The following is a 13,744-nucleotide window of genomic DNA, read 5'->3' as shown; positions in this document are numbered from 1 at the left end:
TAGTCCTGTGGACTTTAAACCTGTCTGATTTCAACTGATCCTGTGCTATTCAATTACAGCTTGGGGAACCCTATGCCACAAGAATAATTAAACCGAAGGAAGTGATTACTCTTACCTGCAATTTACTGACTGGTCAATGGGAAACAAGGGCTGATAAAGCAGAACGCAACTTAATGTTTGTATTAGACAGAAGACTATTTCATTTTGGATTCCGATGCACCTATTTAACATGCATGGGAGCGAAAAGCAAAAGGAGACTAAAATTATATGAATGTGCGGTCACAGATGTGGAACTAAGCAGTGGTCCTTCCCAGGTGTTCTTCTGAAGAGCATGTTGTCCATTGTGTCTCCACACACATGCAATCAACCATATAGATGTCTAACCCTATATAGGATGTGCTGGGAGCTCAACACCAAGAGCCCAGTTCTGATCCAAGAGCTTGTCTATATGCAAAGCTGTCCCAATTTAACTAACAGCATGATTTTAAAACCTGATGTCTTTAGGATCCTTAGACTTCCAGTGTTTCAATATTTAATTCAGATTATTCCATTTAAAATAACTAATAAAGTGATGTTGGAAGTGTTAGAAAAAGGAGGGAGAGAAGGCACTGGAGGCTGAAGTCCACCCCCCCCCCCCATGCTGTACCGGCACTGTGGAAATAGGGCAGGCTTCCCTTTCACTACCCCAGCTCGGACTTGGAGGGATCACTTCCAGGAACGAGGAGGGAGTTCTGCTGCTACAGACCATTCAGTCCCTGGCTTCTCAGCTTAGCTCGACAACGAGAAACAGAGGGGTGAGGAAACAGGGGCCTCTACAATGGTATTTTATTTGTAAACACCTGTGTGCGGAGAAGCAGATTGTTATTTGCCAACTAAAAATCACCATGTTTCATTATGGTATTTAGGTGCAAACCAACCACTCAGATTATTCTCTGAATGCAGCCTGTTTTAAGAGTGACAATTTCAACTTACAAGGCAAATAAGAGCACTGTCTCTCCTTGGCAGCACAAACAGCTGGATTTAGTGTGTGTATGCTGTGCAGTACAGGGAAAGAACACAACGAGGTGCTGAGATAACAGTCGTGTGCAACCATATAGAAACCCACGTAGATGGATACAAAACACACATGCACACTTGATAAATGCATCAAATTGACTATCAACCAGAGGCACAGGCAGCTGTAACCCTGCGCGCAGAAAGATGGTGACTTATTACAAGTGTTCACACAGGCAGCTTCTCTAGAATAGGAGAGCTGCTCAGCGCCACAAGGAAGGAAACAGAGGGCAAGAGAGAAAGGCTTACCCCTCTGAGCTGCTGGACACCACCAAATAGTCTCATCACTCCATCAATCTCCTGCTCCAGCCTCCTGGCCCAGTACTGCATCCTGCAAGAGGGGGAGGGAGAGAGAGAGTCAGAGCCCTGACACTTAGTAGATCAGCAGGATAACTGAAGGGGGAGGGAGGAAATCGGTGCCCACAGCTAAGTTTACTGCACTCTGTTTCTGCAGTGTCAGATGTGGGCAGAATACCAAGAACATCTGCCCTTAGAGTTAAGGCTGGAGCTTCAGGACTTTTAAGTTTACACACAGAGGAAAGGGGAAGGGGTAGGTAGGCAAAACAGAAATTGCGAAGTGCCTCTTTTTGCCCTTTTACTAAGCACGAGAGACAGATAATCGTGCAATCCCAAAGGGACTATTCAAGGCCTGGGTGGTTCAGTGCTTGGCTTTTGCTATGGAGAACAGCTTATCACTCCTGCAGGGCTGTTTGGCAAGAGCACCCATAGAACCAGTTCAGGATCAGCAATGTCCTCCAGCCAGGGACTATGTCCTGTCCCAGCTAGGGAATGGACAAGAGGCTATAACAGGGCTTTCCCAACGTTAAATTTATATGACTGCAAGGCCACAAGACAGCATTTGACACACTTGGGAGCCTAATATTGGATCAGGAGAATCCCAGGGCTCAACTAATAAGCAGCCCCAATATTTCTCACTCCCATAAGAAGTGGTGCTGCCAGGTCTGAGGAGATGTTATTGGCAAAGCTGCCTCTTGGGTTACTTGACCAGAATGGGATGGGAAGCTGCAGCATGGACTACACAGTGTCACTCCTATGTACAGATCACTTTACGGCAAGAGTTCCCACTGCTGTCAAGCCTGCATCTGCCCACAGCACACTCCATACTCCCTCCTCCACTTCAAAAAAAAAATTTATTTTTAGTTGTAACAACAAAAAACCCTCCTCAAATCCACATCTTTTAATCCTCTTCCGCTTTTAACAAACTTCCCTGACTTCTTTAATTCCTGGCCATGTAAATGTTAAATCTCCCACCTGGCCTGGAAAAGTGCTGCTGGCTTGTCTACATCCCAATTATTATTATTTTCAGTGCTATTCCCATGGCACCTTTTATCTCTAAGTGCTGCATCGGAAAAAGGAGCCAAAGACGAGTAGATGAAACTGAGGCCAGTTGTGGAAAGCAGGAAGCCAGCCTCACAGCAAGTAGGATCATGCAGTGGAGAGGGCAGAAAGCAATAGAGCTATCAGCCTTGGCTCATTTTAAATCCAGGAAAATTCCCCCAGATCAGGGCTTTATGCACACACGCTACAGCCCTGCTGCCACTGAACCAAACTAGCTTCTCCGCAAGGACAAGAGATGGGGAAACCCAACTTATGAGAGGATTGTAGTACTGTATTTTACAATCTAATGATGGTCAGCCTTGGGCCAGTATGTATTTCCATTAGGCACAAATTCCACTGAGGGAACCCCCCTGCCCCGACACACACAGCTTCTCTTTTAGAGCAGAAGCACCACTTGTAAACACCTGGAGTGGAGGCACCTAAGGAGGACAGGAATCTGGTCCAGCAGATACCCATATTATTCACGCAGGTGGCGCTCTTGCCAATTGTTAACGTTACACAGGAGGCTGCCAACAGAAGGCTGGTATAACTGCGCAATCCAAGCTTACAGAATTAATCATGCTGAAAACCCCATCTATGATTAAACTGGTCTAATGTTCTAAAGCAGGTGCCGCTGTGATTTTTGCCCTCAGGAGCTTGGTAGGAGGAGGAGAAGGCAGGCAGGGGAGCAGATGGGCAAGAAAGCAGCAGATACATTTTCTCTGAGAAGCAGAGAGCAGACAGCAAAGCCACCTGGACAGCTGTTTTAAAGGTGGAGGGTCACAAGTTCTAGAAGCCCTCCAAGGAGTTTACACAGCTGGTATCTTTCACTGAATTCCAGCTGCCTACAGTATCTGTCCATCCCGTCTCTCTCTAGGAACACTGGATTTGCCATATCAGATGAAACCTATAGCCCATCTAGTCCAGTATCCATTAATCCTTAATAAAAAAAGTCTCCAAGTGCCATCAAGGCACAAGATTTCAGACAGTTCTAACTATATGGAAAGTTTGACACGTCTACATTATTCTGTTAAAATCATTCAAGACATACACACACACAAAACTGACACGGGGTGCTCATTTTCTTAATTTTTAAATTAATTTTAACTCAAATTAACTAACCAAGTTACTTATATCCACAGAAAATTCATTCTGTGCCCAAACAATAAGTGCTGTCATTTTGGGGAGGACATACATAAGAAAAACAAGGTTGGAATTTTGTTTTAAGTGGAAAACTCAACTGAGCCTTACCTCTGGAGCCACAACCGGCATCTCCATACCCAAGTATCTCTGGCCTAGCCTGCACCAGTGGGTTGTCAAGTGGGACGTGTATCCCCCCAGGGGGGTTGGGGGGGGAGGGGGGTACAGCAACTCATCTAGATGTTTGCCTAGTTTTTCAACAGGCTACATAAAAAGCACTAGCAAAGTCTGTAAAAACTAAAATTTCATACAGACAAAGACTTGTTTATACTGTTTCTTAACCTGGGAGGTCACGATTTATTTTTATAATTATATGGTAAAAATGAAAAAAAGTCAGCAATTTTCAGTAATACTATACTGCGACAGTTATATATTTGTGCCTGATTTTGTAAGCAAGTAGTTTTTAAGTGAAGTGAAACATGGGGGTATGCAAGACAAATCAGACTCCTGAAAGGGGTACATTAGTCTGGGAAGGTTGAGAACCACTGGGCTTACACTACAGAAGATTTGCCAGTATAGTTATAGCAACAAACTCTCCTAGCGTGGATGCAGCTTACTGGGGAGGGCGAGGGGGAAGAGTGTTTACGTCAGTTCTCTGAACAAAACAGGCTACACCAGCAAAATGACTTTTTTGCCAGTATAACTGAATATACTAGGGCTTCTGTCAGTATTGAATGGTCAGAGAAAAATAATCACAGTCCTACCTGACATTGCTACACCAGCAAAAGTTTGTAGTGTAGACCTGGTTTATATCTATGGATTTCTAAATGCAGTCATCACTATAACATTTGGGACCAGCGATTCTGGTGACCAGGAATGTCCAAGGCCAGGCACATCCTAGAATTTCACATCCTTCACTCACCACTTGCCATGTTCTGGGTAAGAAGGTACCATTTAAAAATATATTACTATTCTTCTATCTCAGCTGATCTCCTGTTTCTGTGATTGTCCCACTTGAAATTTTACAAAAAGGGATTAGAGTAAGGATGAAAAGGGCAAAGAAACCGATATGTCATTATGCACAGAGATTTTACTTTGAAGCAACTCTGGTATGGAAGCTGTAAGCAATAAGACATGACTGTCATTGCATCTCTAGGCCATTATTGCATGCCTCACGTGGTGTTACGGGGCTCGAGGAGCAATAATTCCTCGAAATGCTCAGCCCGGAGTGTCTTACCACTCTTGTGAAATGGCATTTATAAATAAAATATAAAGCAAACAGCAAGGCCGTTGCACTTACTGGGATACTATTGACACAGATGCATTACCAGTCACAAGGCCCCATTTGCGACCTACGCGCTAAAGCCTTTTCCTAAATTTAATTCCAGCTGCAGAAGCCTGAAGTAGCCTTCTCTTGAGAATTAATATGGGAGAGGAGGATGTCCCAAAGACAGGAGTTTTGGGTCACTACTGAGCAAGCAGCTAGATAGGCAGCTCTAGTGAAGCTATAGTGAGGCTGCTCATCGTCCCACCCTCTGCCCCCTTTAAAGACTATCTTGCGCAGCTTACCTCAGTCCCCGCTAAAAGCAAACCCTTGACCATGTGTGGCCGCAATGTGTAAATTCAAGTTCCCTTGACACTCAAAAAAAGCAAAAGGTCATTTTGTGTATTTGGTGGTTCCCCTCCCCTTCCATCTGCACAATTTATAACCTGCTGTACAATTTGTAACAAAGAATATCAAGAAATCTTTTAAAAAAGAGCAACTAAGTCCTTTGTCATGTTCTCCTCAAAGGAAGCTTTGAAAATGTTAATTGATTTCATAATCTGCATAATTTAAAAAAAAAAAAAAGAAGAAAAAACCCTGCACTTCAAAAATATTTACTAGCACACGCATCCCGTGCTGCAGTCCAACCTGCGCCAGATGGGAGCCAGAGAAGTTTGCAGCTGCACATACATTCCTGCAGAAAGGGGGGGGAATCTCTTTTCTGACTGCTCTCCTATTCTGGACATACCTGGTTTGGGCCCAGGGCAAGTTCCCCGTTTTACACAAACCAGTCCCCCGTCTCAAGGTCCCATACCTCCACGGAAGACTTTGGTTAATACGTCTGAGCTGCTGTCACCACCACCATTCCTGGGGGTGTTCGTTGGAAAGGGAATGAGAATTCCCATGGAGTCAGGGAACACCCCTTCCTTGGCCCAATGGCCCCCCCTCAATTTCTGCATGCAACAGACTGCATTCCTTAGCACTGGTCTTTTCTGCACAGCAGCCCTCAGTCACAAGCAAGCCACCGAGCCAGGTCAATTCCATTTGTTAGTGGTCTCAAGAATGTCAAAGGACAAGGGGGAAAACAACTTGCTGAGAGGATAAACTTGCTGCTCCCCTAGGACTCAATGGATTATACAGAAAGCGTTCTGTACAAGCGTGCACACTTAATGCTGTGTGTTCAGCCAAGAATGCTTCACTCTGATTCCTGTGTTTTGGTTCAATGCCCAAATATCACTATTTAATAAGGTTATTAATTATAGTGTCGTCTAATTTTTGCTGTGCAGGAACTTTCCCTTTTAATTGTCTTATTCTTCAAAATGCTTAATTCTCTAACTACCATCACATACGTGTGCATTCTTCATTTCTTATATATCTGAAAAGGGAAGCCCTATATAAGCCAATATTTACCGGCCAAAAAAAAAAAAAAACACACGACCCAACCTTTGTTGTTGTTGAACAGGACTTCTGGAGAGTACTGGCTTGTAACAGAACAGCCACAGAAATTGCTGGCCACTCTGCCAGTCATTTTCAAACCTGCTACAGGGTCATTTTCATGACTCCCTGTTAATTTCATGTACGTGCACAGGTGTTTATCAGGAATAAGGGCAAGAAAATACCTAGACAATTCACTCACACACACACCCCCACCCACACCCCCCCCCTCAAGATGTTACTCACCCATTATCACCCCACAATAAAGCAACTTGGAGGGGATGAAGGAGAGAGAAATTCCAGAAATCCAATGGAAGAAAGATCTATTAAGAAGACAGAATGGTTGGATAGATAGAACCCTGGACTGGGATTCCCAGGTCTTCCACTGACATGCTGTGTCACCTCGGCCATGTCACTTCCCCTCTCTGTGCCTTTGTTTTCCCCTCCCACTCAGTCTTGTCAGCTCACTGCAGCAGACAGTCTCTTAATGCATGTTTGTACAGTATCTAGCACAGAGGGGCCTTGACCTCAGTTGGGTCCTCCAGACCTCGGTGTAATAATTAATAAATAAGTAAATAAAAATCAGAGGGATAATCTGCGGAGGTGACTTTATTGGCCTGCAACCTAGACCAGGACAAATGATGTGAACAAAATGCCGCAAATACTAGATTACATTTTGTAATAAGAAAAGGAGTACTTGTGGCACCTTAGAGACTAACCAATTTATTTGAGCATAAGGATAATTCAGTAAATAAATTTAAAAAGGTTTGCAAAAACCATGCTGTCAGGGTTCCCTCCCCACTCTGAACTCTGGGTACAGACGTGGGGACCCACATGAACAACCCCCTAAGCTTATTTCTACCAGCTTCGGTTAAAAATTCCCCAAGGCTAAAACCCCTTTTGTCCTTGGACGGTATGCTGCCACCACCAAGTAATTAAACAAACATTCAGGGAGGGCCACTAGGAGCCCTATCTCCCCCAAAATATCCCCCCCAAGCCCTTACACCCCCTTTCCTGGGGAGGCCTGAGAATAATATCCTAACCAATTGGTTACAAAGTGAGCACAGATCAACCGCCGCCGCCGCCCCCGGGTCTTAGGATACTGAAAATCAATCAGGTTCTTAAGAGAAGAATTTTATTTAAAGAAAAAGGTAAAAGAATCACCTCTGTAAAACCAGGATGGAAGATAACTTTACAGGGTAACAAAAGATTCACAAACACAGATGAACTCCCTCTGGGCTTAGTTCAAAGTTACAAAAAACAGGAATAAACCTCCCTCTAGCAAACAGAAAATTCACAAGCTAAAACAAAAGAATCTAACAAGCCTTGCCTGGCTTTACTTACTATTTTTGTAATATTAGCAACTGGTTCAGGATTGGTTGGAGGAGATGGATTTCAGCCTGGCCCCTCTCAGTCCCAGGAGAGAGAACACCCAACAAAAAGCACAAACAAAGCCTCCCCCTCCCCAGGTTTGAAAGTATCTTCTTTCCCCATTGGTCCTTTTGGTCAGGTGCCAACCAGGTTATTTGAACTTCTTAACCCCTTACAGGTAAGGAGGAATTCTAGGCTACCCTTAGCTGTATGATTATGACACATGCTGTTTGTAGATGTCTGGCCAATAGAAAGAGGATAAGTTAATTGGTCAAATGTAGTAAATACCATACTTAATGGTACTGCGAAGGGTCCCCGCAAGATTGATGTATCCCTTTATCAACTCACACACACTCCCACTGCCCTGGTAATAAAAACCAAACAGCAAAGCACACCACAAGAAATCTCTTTTGCAGACAGTGAGGCAGAGGGGAGGGAAATTGCAGCATGGGACTCCCCAAACCAGTCACTGTCCATCTCAGAGTGGGTTTCTTCATTACGTGACCATTCGGAAAAATGCAGCCATCACATGAAGGGCACTGGAATTTTAGCAACATTATTTTGGAACTCTTCCACCTGAGGATCCCAAAGTCCTTTTCAACCATGAAAGAACTAAGCCTCACAGACTCTCAAAGCCTGAGTCTGATGCTGTAGCAACACTGGGTTACAGCTGTTTAAGTGAGAGCAGAATCATTCTGTGGCCTGCGTTGTGCAGGAGGTCAGACTAGATGATCATAATGGTCCCTTCTGACCTTAGTACCTATGAATCTATGCAGGTGAGGTGCAAGGCAGTCATCCTCAGCCAAGGTACGGAGAAATTAAGCCAATGCCAAAACAGCAAGTCCAGCTGCCTAACTGCTAGATAAAGCTTCTTCCTCTCCCCCCCTTTCCAAAATCCTTGATCATACCTACACTAGTGTAAATCAGGAGTAACTGTACAGAAGTTGGAGTTACACCAGGTTTCTAATGTTTTAGAGTGAAACTGGAACCACGCCCTTAAACTCTTAAAGCCTCTAACAGAACTGAAGAGCTGCAAGATACTGCTTTAATAAATAAGTGAATAGGTGTCAGTTTTATAAAGCCTATTTATTGCCTGAAGGAAGTTCACCCAACAAATTCCCATCAAGCCCTCGTGACTGACAACGTCCACACATCACCATGCAATCAGCTAGGTGCACAATGGTTTACATTAATACCTCCCTCTGTGCCGCCACTATCTCGGCTGTTTCACCACTCTCTCAGCTGCTACAATGTCTTTCAGCCATGATGAGGATGGAGGGGTTGAAGAGAACCCATCCCCCGGTGTAAGGCGAGAGCTGGTCTAGCAAAGCTTCTGCGAGCAGCATGAATTATTAACTGACTTTATGATGTAACGACAGACACACTGGGTTATTTGTTTATTGTGTATAATTCATGGCTCTCTTGGGAGGCAGACAGGGAGGGGTGGAGGAGATCATTGCAGTTCTCGTTTGTTCCAGGAAAGGAATATCAGATGGAAAGCAAAGCTGCCCAAAGGAAAGCAGTCCCAGCTTCCACAAAGCAGCCCATGGGATTCCAGCACCCAGCTGGGGACCAAAGCACATGCTCCACAGCTTGGAGAACTAGCAAAGCAATCAGACCGACATAGCCAGTTGGCAAGAACTCAGATACTCTGTGTCTGGGCACTGGTGACAAAGGATGCCAGACTATTTCCTAACGATGTTCTGATCAGTGGTCAGTCCTGGGGCCACTTTTGTTTGCTGACGCCGTGGGTGCTCTGGGGCAGGAGCACCAACAGGAAAAAATTAGTGGGTGCTCTGTACAAACCGGCAGCCAAACTCCCCTCAGCACCTGCCCCACGCCTCCCCCCCCTCCAAGCGCACCGCGTCCCTGCTCCTCCGCCCACCTCCCAGTGCTTCCTGCCCAGCCACTGCCAAACAGCTGTTTGGAGGCACTTAGCAAGCTCCAGGAGTGGGGGAGAAGCAGGAACGTGACGCGCTCAGGGGAGGAGGCAGGGAGGAGGTGGGGCCTGGCATTTGGGGAAGGAGTTAGAATAGGTGCAGGGAGGGGGCGGAGTTGGGATAGGAACTTTGGGAAAGGGGTTGGAATGGGGGCAGGGCAGCAGTGGGAAGGGTGGGGCAGGGGGCAGTCGAGCACCCAGGGGAAAGAGGGGAAGTTGGCACCTATGCCTGGGGCATTCAACTGCCAACTAGACATCAAGCTGTTGATCGCTACCCGTTGAGCCCAACAATCTAGCCAGCTTTCTATCCACCTTATAGTCTATTCATCCAGCCCATACTTCTTTAACTGCTGGCAAGAATACTGTCAGAGACGGTAACAGAAGCTTTGCTAAAGTCAAGATATAGCTCATCCACAACTTTCCACATATCCACAGAGCCAGTAATCTCATCATAGAAGGCAATCAGGTTGGTCAGGCATGACTTGCCCTTGATAAATCCATGTTGACTGTTCCTGACCACCTTCCTCACCCCAAAGTGCTTCAAAATGGTTTCCTTGAGGAACTGCTCCATGATTTTGTCGGGGACCAAAGTGAGGCTGACCAGCCTAGTTCTCCGGGTTCTCTTTCTTCCCTTTTTTTAAAATATGGGCATTATATTCTCCCCGTTTTTACAGAGAGGGAACTCTGAGGCACAGGGGTTAAGTAACTTGCCCAAGTCGAGGGAGGTCCTGGATGATTGGAAAAAGGAAAATAATCACCTGTGTGTTATGGGGATGGCCTAGTTAATGCTGAACAGCTCTGTGACAAGGTTGTCCAACGGCTCTTCCTTTGTAAATGTCACTCAGCCAGAATCCTTAAGCAGCCCCAGAGGGAGTCTGGCAGATCAGAATCGAGGCAGGGCTGTGGTTGCATCACCTGTTTAATGCTGCTAAGGTGTTTGGGAGAAGCGGACACAACTTTACCTTTTCTCCCTGCCTTGTCCCCTTCTTCCTCTGCGTTGGCTTCACTGTGCCTAAGCTCTAAAAACATACAGGAGAGTGGCTCCTTTAAATAAAAGGCCAGCTGTAGCACTGATATAGGTCTTCCCCAGGCCTCACAAGTTAAGCTGGGTTTTGTGTTGCCACTGAAGGGAAACTAGATTGTATCCATTTGTGTTGTCGCCCTGTGGAGTGAGCCATGTGCTTGAGGTTGGGGGTCTGTGACCAGCTAATGCTTAAAATTTGGCTCCTTTCCTGCTCCTCCCCCACTCCCGGAGCTTGCTAAGTGCCACCAAACAGCTGTTCGGCGGCAGCTGGGCGGGAAGCACTGGGAGGTAGGCGGAGGAGCAGGGACGCGGCGCACTCAGATCAAGAAGAGGAGGAGGAGAAGGAGCGGGGCAGGTGCTGAGGGGAGTTTGGCTGCCGGTGGGTGCAGAGCACTCACTAATTTTTCCCCATTGGTGCTCCTGCCCCAGAGCACCCAAGGAGTCAGTGAACAAAACCAGCCCCAGGACTGACCCCTGGGGCCATAGGCTTCAGTATTGGGGCTGGTTTTGTTCAACATCTTTATTAGTGATCTGGATGATGGGATGAATTGCATCCTCAGCAAGTTTGCAGAGGACACTAAACTGGGTGGGGGAGGGGAGAGGTACATATGCTGGAGGGTAGGGATAGGGTCGAAAGTGACCTAGACAAATTGGAGGATTGGGCCAAAAAAAATCTGATGAGGTTCAACAAGGACAAGTGCAGAGTCCTGCACTGAGGAAGGAAGAATCCCATGCACCGCTACAGGCTGGGGACCGACTGGCTAAGCAGCAGATCTACAGAAAAGGACATGGGGATCACAGTGGATGAGAAGCTGCATATGAATCAGCAGTGCGCCCTTGTTGCCAAGAAGGCCAACGGCATATTGGGCCGTATTAGTAGGAGCATTGCCAGCAGATCGAGGGAAGTGATTATTCTCCTCTATTCGGCACTGGTGATGCAACACCTGGAGTACTGTCTCCAGTTTTGGTCCCCCCACTACAGAAGAGATGTTGACAAATTGGAGAGTCCAGCAGAGGGCAAAGAAAAGGATTGGGGGCTGGGGCACATGACTTATGAGGAGAGACTAAGGGAACTGGGCTTGTTTAGTCTGCAGAAGAGTGAGGGGGGGATTTGATAGCAGCCTTCAACTACCTGAAGGGGGGTTCCAGAGAGGATGGAGCTAGGTTGTTCTCAGTGGTGGCAGATGACAGAACAAGGACTAATGATCTGAAGTTGCAGTGGGGAAGGTCTAGGTTGGATATTAGGAAACACTATTTCACTAGGAGGGTGATGAGGCACTGGAATGGGTTACCTAGGGAAGTGGTGGAATCTCCATCCTTAGAGGTTTTTAAGGCCCAGCTTGACAAAGCCCTGGCTGGGATGATTTAGGTGGTGTTGGTCCTGCTTTGGGTAGGGGATTGGACTAGATGACCTCCTGGGGTCTCTTCCAACACAAATCTTCTATGATTCTATTTCCACAGAGCCAGTCAAAGGCAGAACCAGGACTAGAACCCAGGAATTCCAGACTCCCAGTTCTGTGCTCAAGCCTCAAAAGGGTACGTTTACACTGCCAGTGAAGGTGTGACTGTAGCCTGTATAGGCATACCCCTGCTAACTTTAATCTAGCAAGCACAGGTAATAACAATAGTGTAGATGTTGCAGCATGAGCTAGCAACCGGAGAATGTATCCAGTGTGCTTGTACTTGGGCAGCTCTGAAGCCCATGCTGCTACATCTACACTACTGTTATCCATGCTAGCTAGCTTAAATCTAGCACGAGTAGGCATACCTTTACTTGCAGCATAAGGAGGCAGTAATCAATTCAGAAGGAAGGATGCTCCCACAGAGAGTGACACCCCAAGGAACCTGCCATGCTTACCAACACACTCTCTCTCTCTCTCTCACACACACACACACACACTAGAAACCGGAGAACCAAAGATAATTCACATTTTTGTTTTCAATGCCAATATTCATTTATGAAATCAAAAACTCTTGTTTGCAGGCAACCAAAAAGCTTGTGCAGAGAATATCCAGAGTTGTTGGGTTTTTATTTTTTTTTCCCCTAGAAGACAAAACCAGTTTTTAATGTGGCACTCTTGATGGGTCTTATGACATCATCAACCCCTTTCTATTTAGAATAATGACTTCTTCCACACGCCAAGAGATTTGAAATTACCTGTGAAATATATTTCCCTAGGCGCAGGCTCAAGAAGCATGTAAATTACCCAGGCTAATGGACTCTAGAATTCTCTCTCTCCAACATACACACTTCCACTCCCAGTTGGAAATGTTCAGATGAGATCATGGGAGACATGCTAAGGGGTAAATATTTGTGGGATGAGAGAGTTGTTGTGCTGAGGCTCCCCCAAGAGCTAGCTCTGCCTTTAGGAGCCAAGATACACAAGCCTTATACAGAGATAGCACAAGCGAGCACCTAGTAAGAAGTTGGTGCACTGTCAGCACAAAAATGTAATTTTAAAAGAGCGCTTTCTTGGGGCCATTGCCTGGCCATAATTTCCAAAGCACAAGCAGCCAAACTTACTATGGATTATGCTGGAGAATGCACCCCTTTAAATCTTCAAACACCCAATGTTATGGCACGTTGATCAATTGGCAGCAATTCCTCCAACTCTTCTCTCAACTCCTCAGAGAAACAGCCCTGTTCAAATATACATTAAGCTCCTCGCTTTGGTGCCAAGGCGCTTGCCAGAGTCTGGCCCCCAGAGTCTGGATTCCACAAGGACAATTCCCATCCACCCCAAGACAGGGAAACAGGGATTCTTCCTTAGAGGTCACTCTCCTGGCCATGTCTCTACTCTCAGAGCATCAGTATATAGAACGAGATGCACTGACACCAAGAGAAGGTGCTTCGTCCATTGAGAGGAGCAGATATCTGGGAATTATATGACTTGAGTTCTATTCCTAGATCTGCTATTGACTTACTGCCTGACCTTGTCATGTCAACTCATGCCTCTGTTTCACCTGAGCTAGTTGTTGTTCATTTTGAAGTGCAAAAGTTATTAACACACACATACTAAAAGGAAGAGTTATGTAGGGGAGGAAAAGGCATGGGGAGGGAACCAAGGATGCACACGAGCGGAGAAAGACACCTAGGTGCTCATACTTCAGCAGAGAGGGAAAAAATGAAATGGGACCTGAAAATATAACTATACACACACACCCAAAAGGGCAGGACAGT

At 45.9% G+C, this 13,744-nt stretch overlaps 1 protein-coding gene across 4 annotated transcripts in view; it reads right to left on the bottom strand.

Annotated features, from left to right (window-relative positions):
- Positions 1-13,744, bottom strand: part of CACNA2D2 (calcium voltage-gated channel auxiliary subunit alpha2delta 2) — a 587,011-nt gene that overhangs the window by 561,166 nt on the left and 12,101 nt on the right. For 3 of the 4 annotated variants that reach the window (XM_073352554.1, XM_073352555.1, XM_073352560.1), the window contains exon 2: positions 1,303-1,384. In XM_073352554.1, the coding sequence (XP_073208655.1) occupies positions 1,303-1,384 (82 nt within the window). Of the gene's footprint in view, positions 1-1,302; positions 1,385-7,573; positions 7,639-13,744 lie in introns of those variants that run through there. The other variant, XM_073352556.1, reaches the window with a different exon arrangement.

The sequence above is a fragment of the Lepidochelys kempii genome, chromosome 7 (assembly GCF_965140265.1).
Source record: "Lepidochelys kempii isolate rLepKem1 chromosome 7, rLepKem1.hap2, whole genome shotgun sequence".
Taxonomy (NCBI): domain Eukaryota; kingdom Metazoa; phylum Chordata; order Testudines; family Cheloniidae; genus Lepidochelys; species Lepidochelys kempii.
This window is presented reverse-complemented; position numbering and strand designations above follow the sequence as displayed.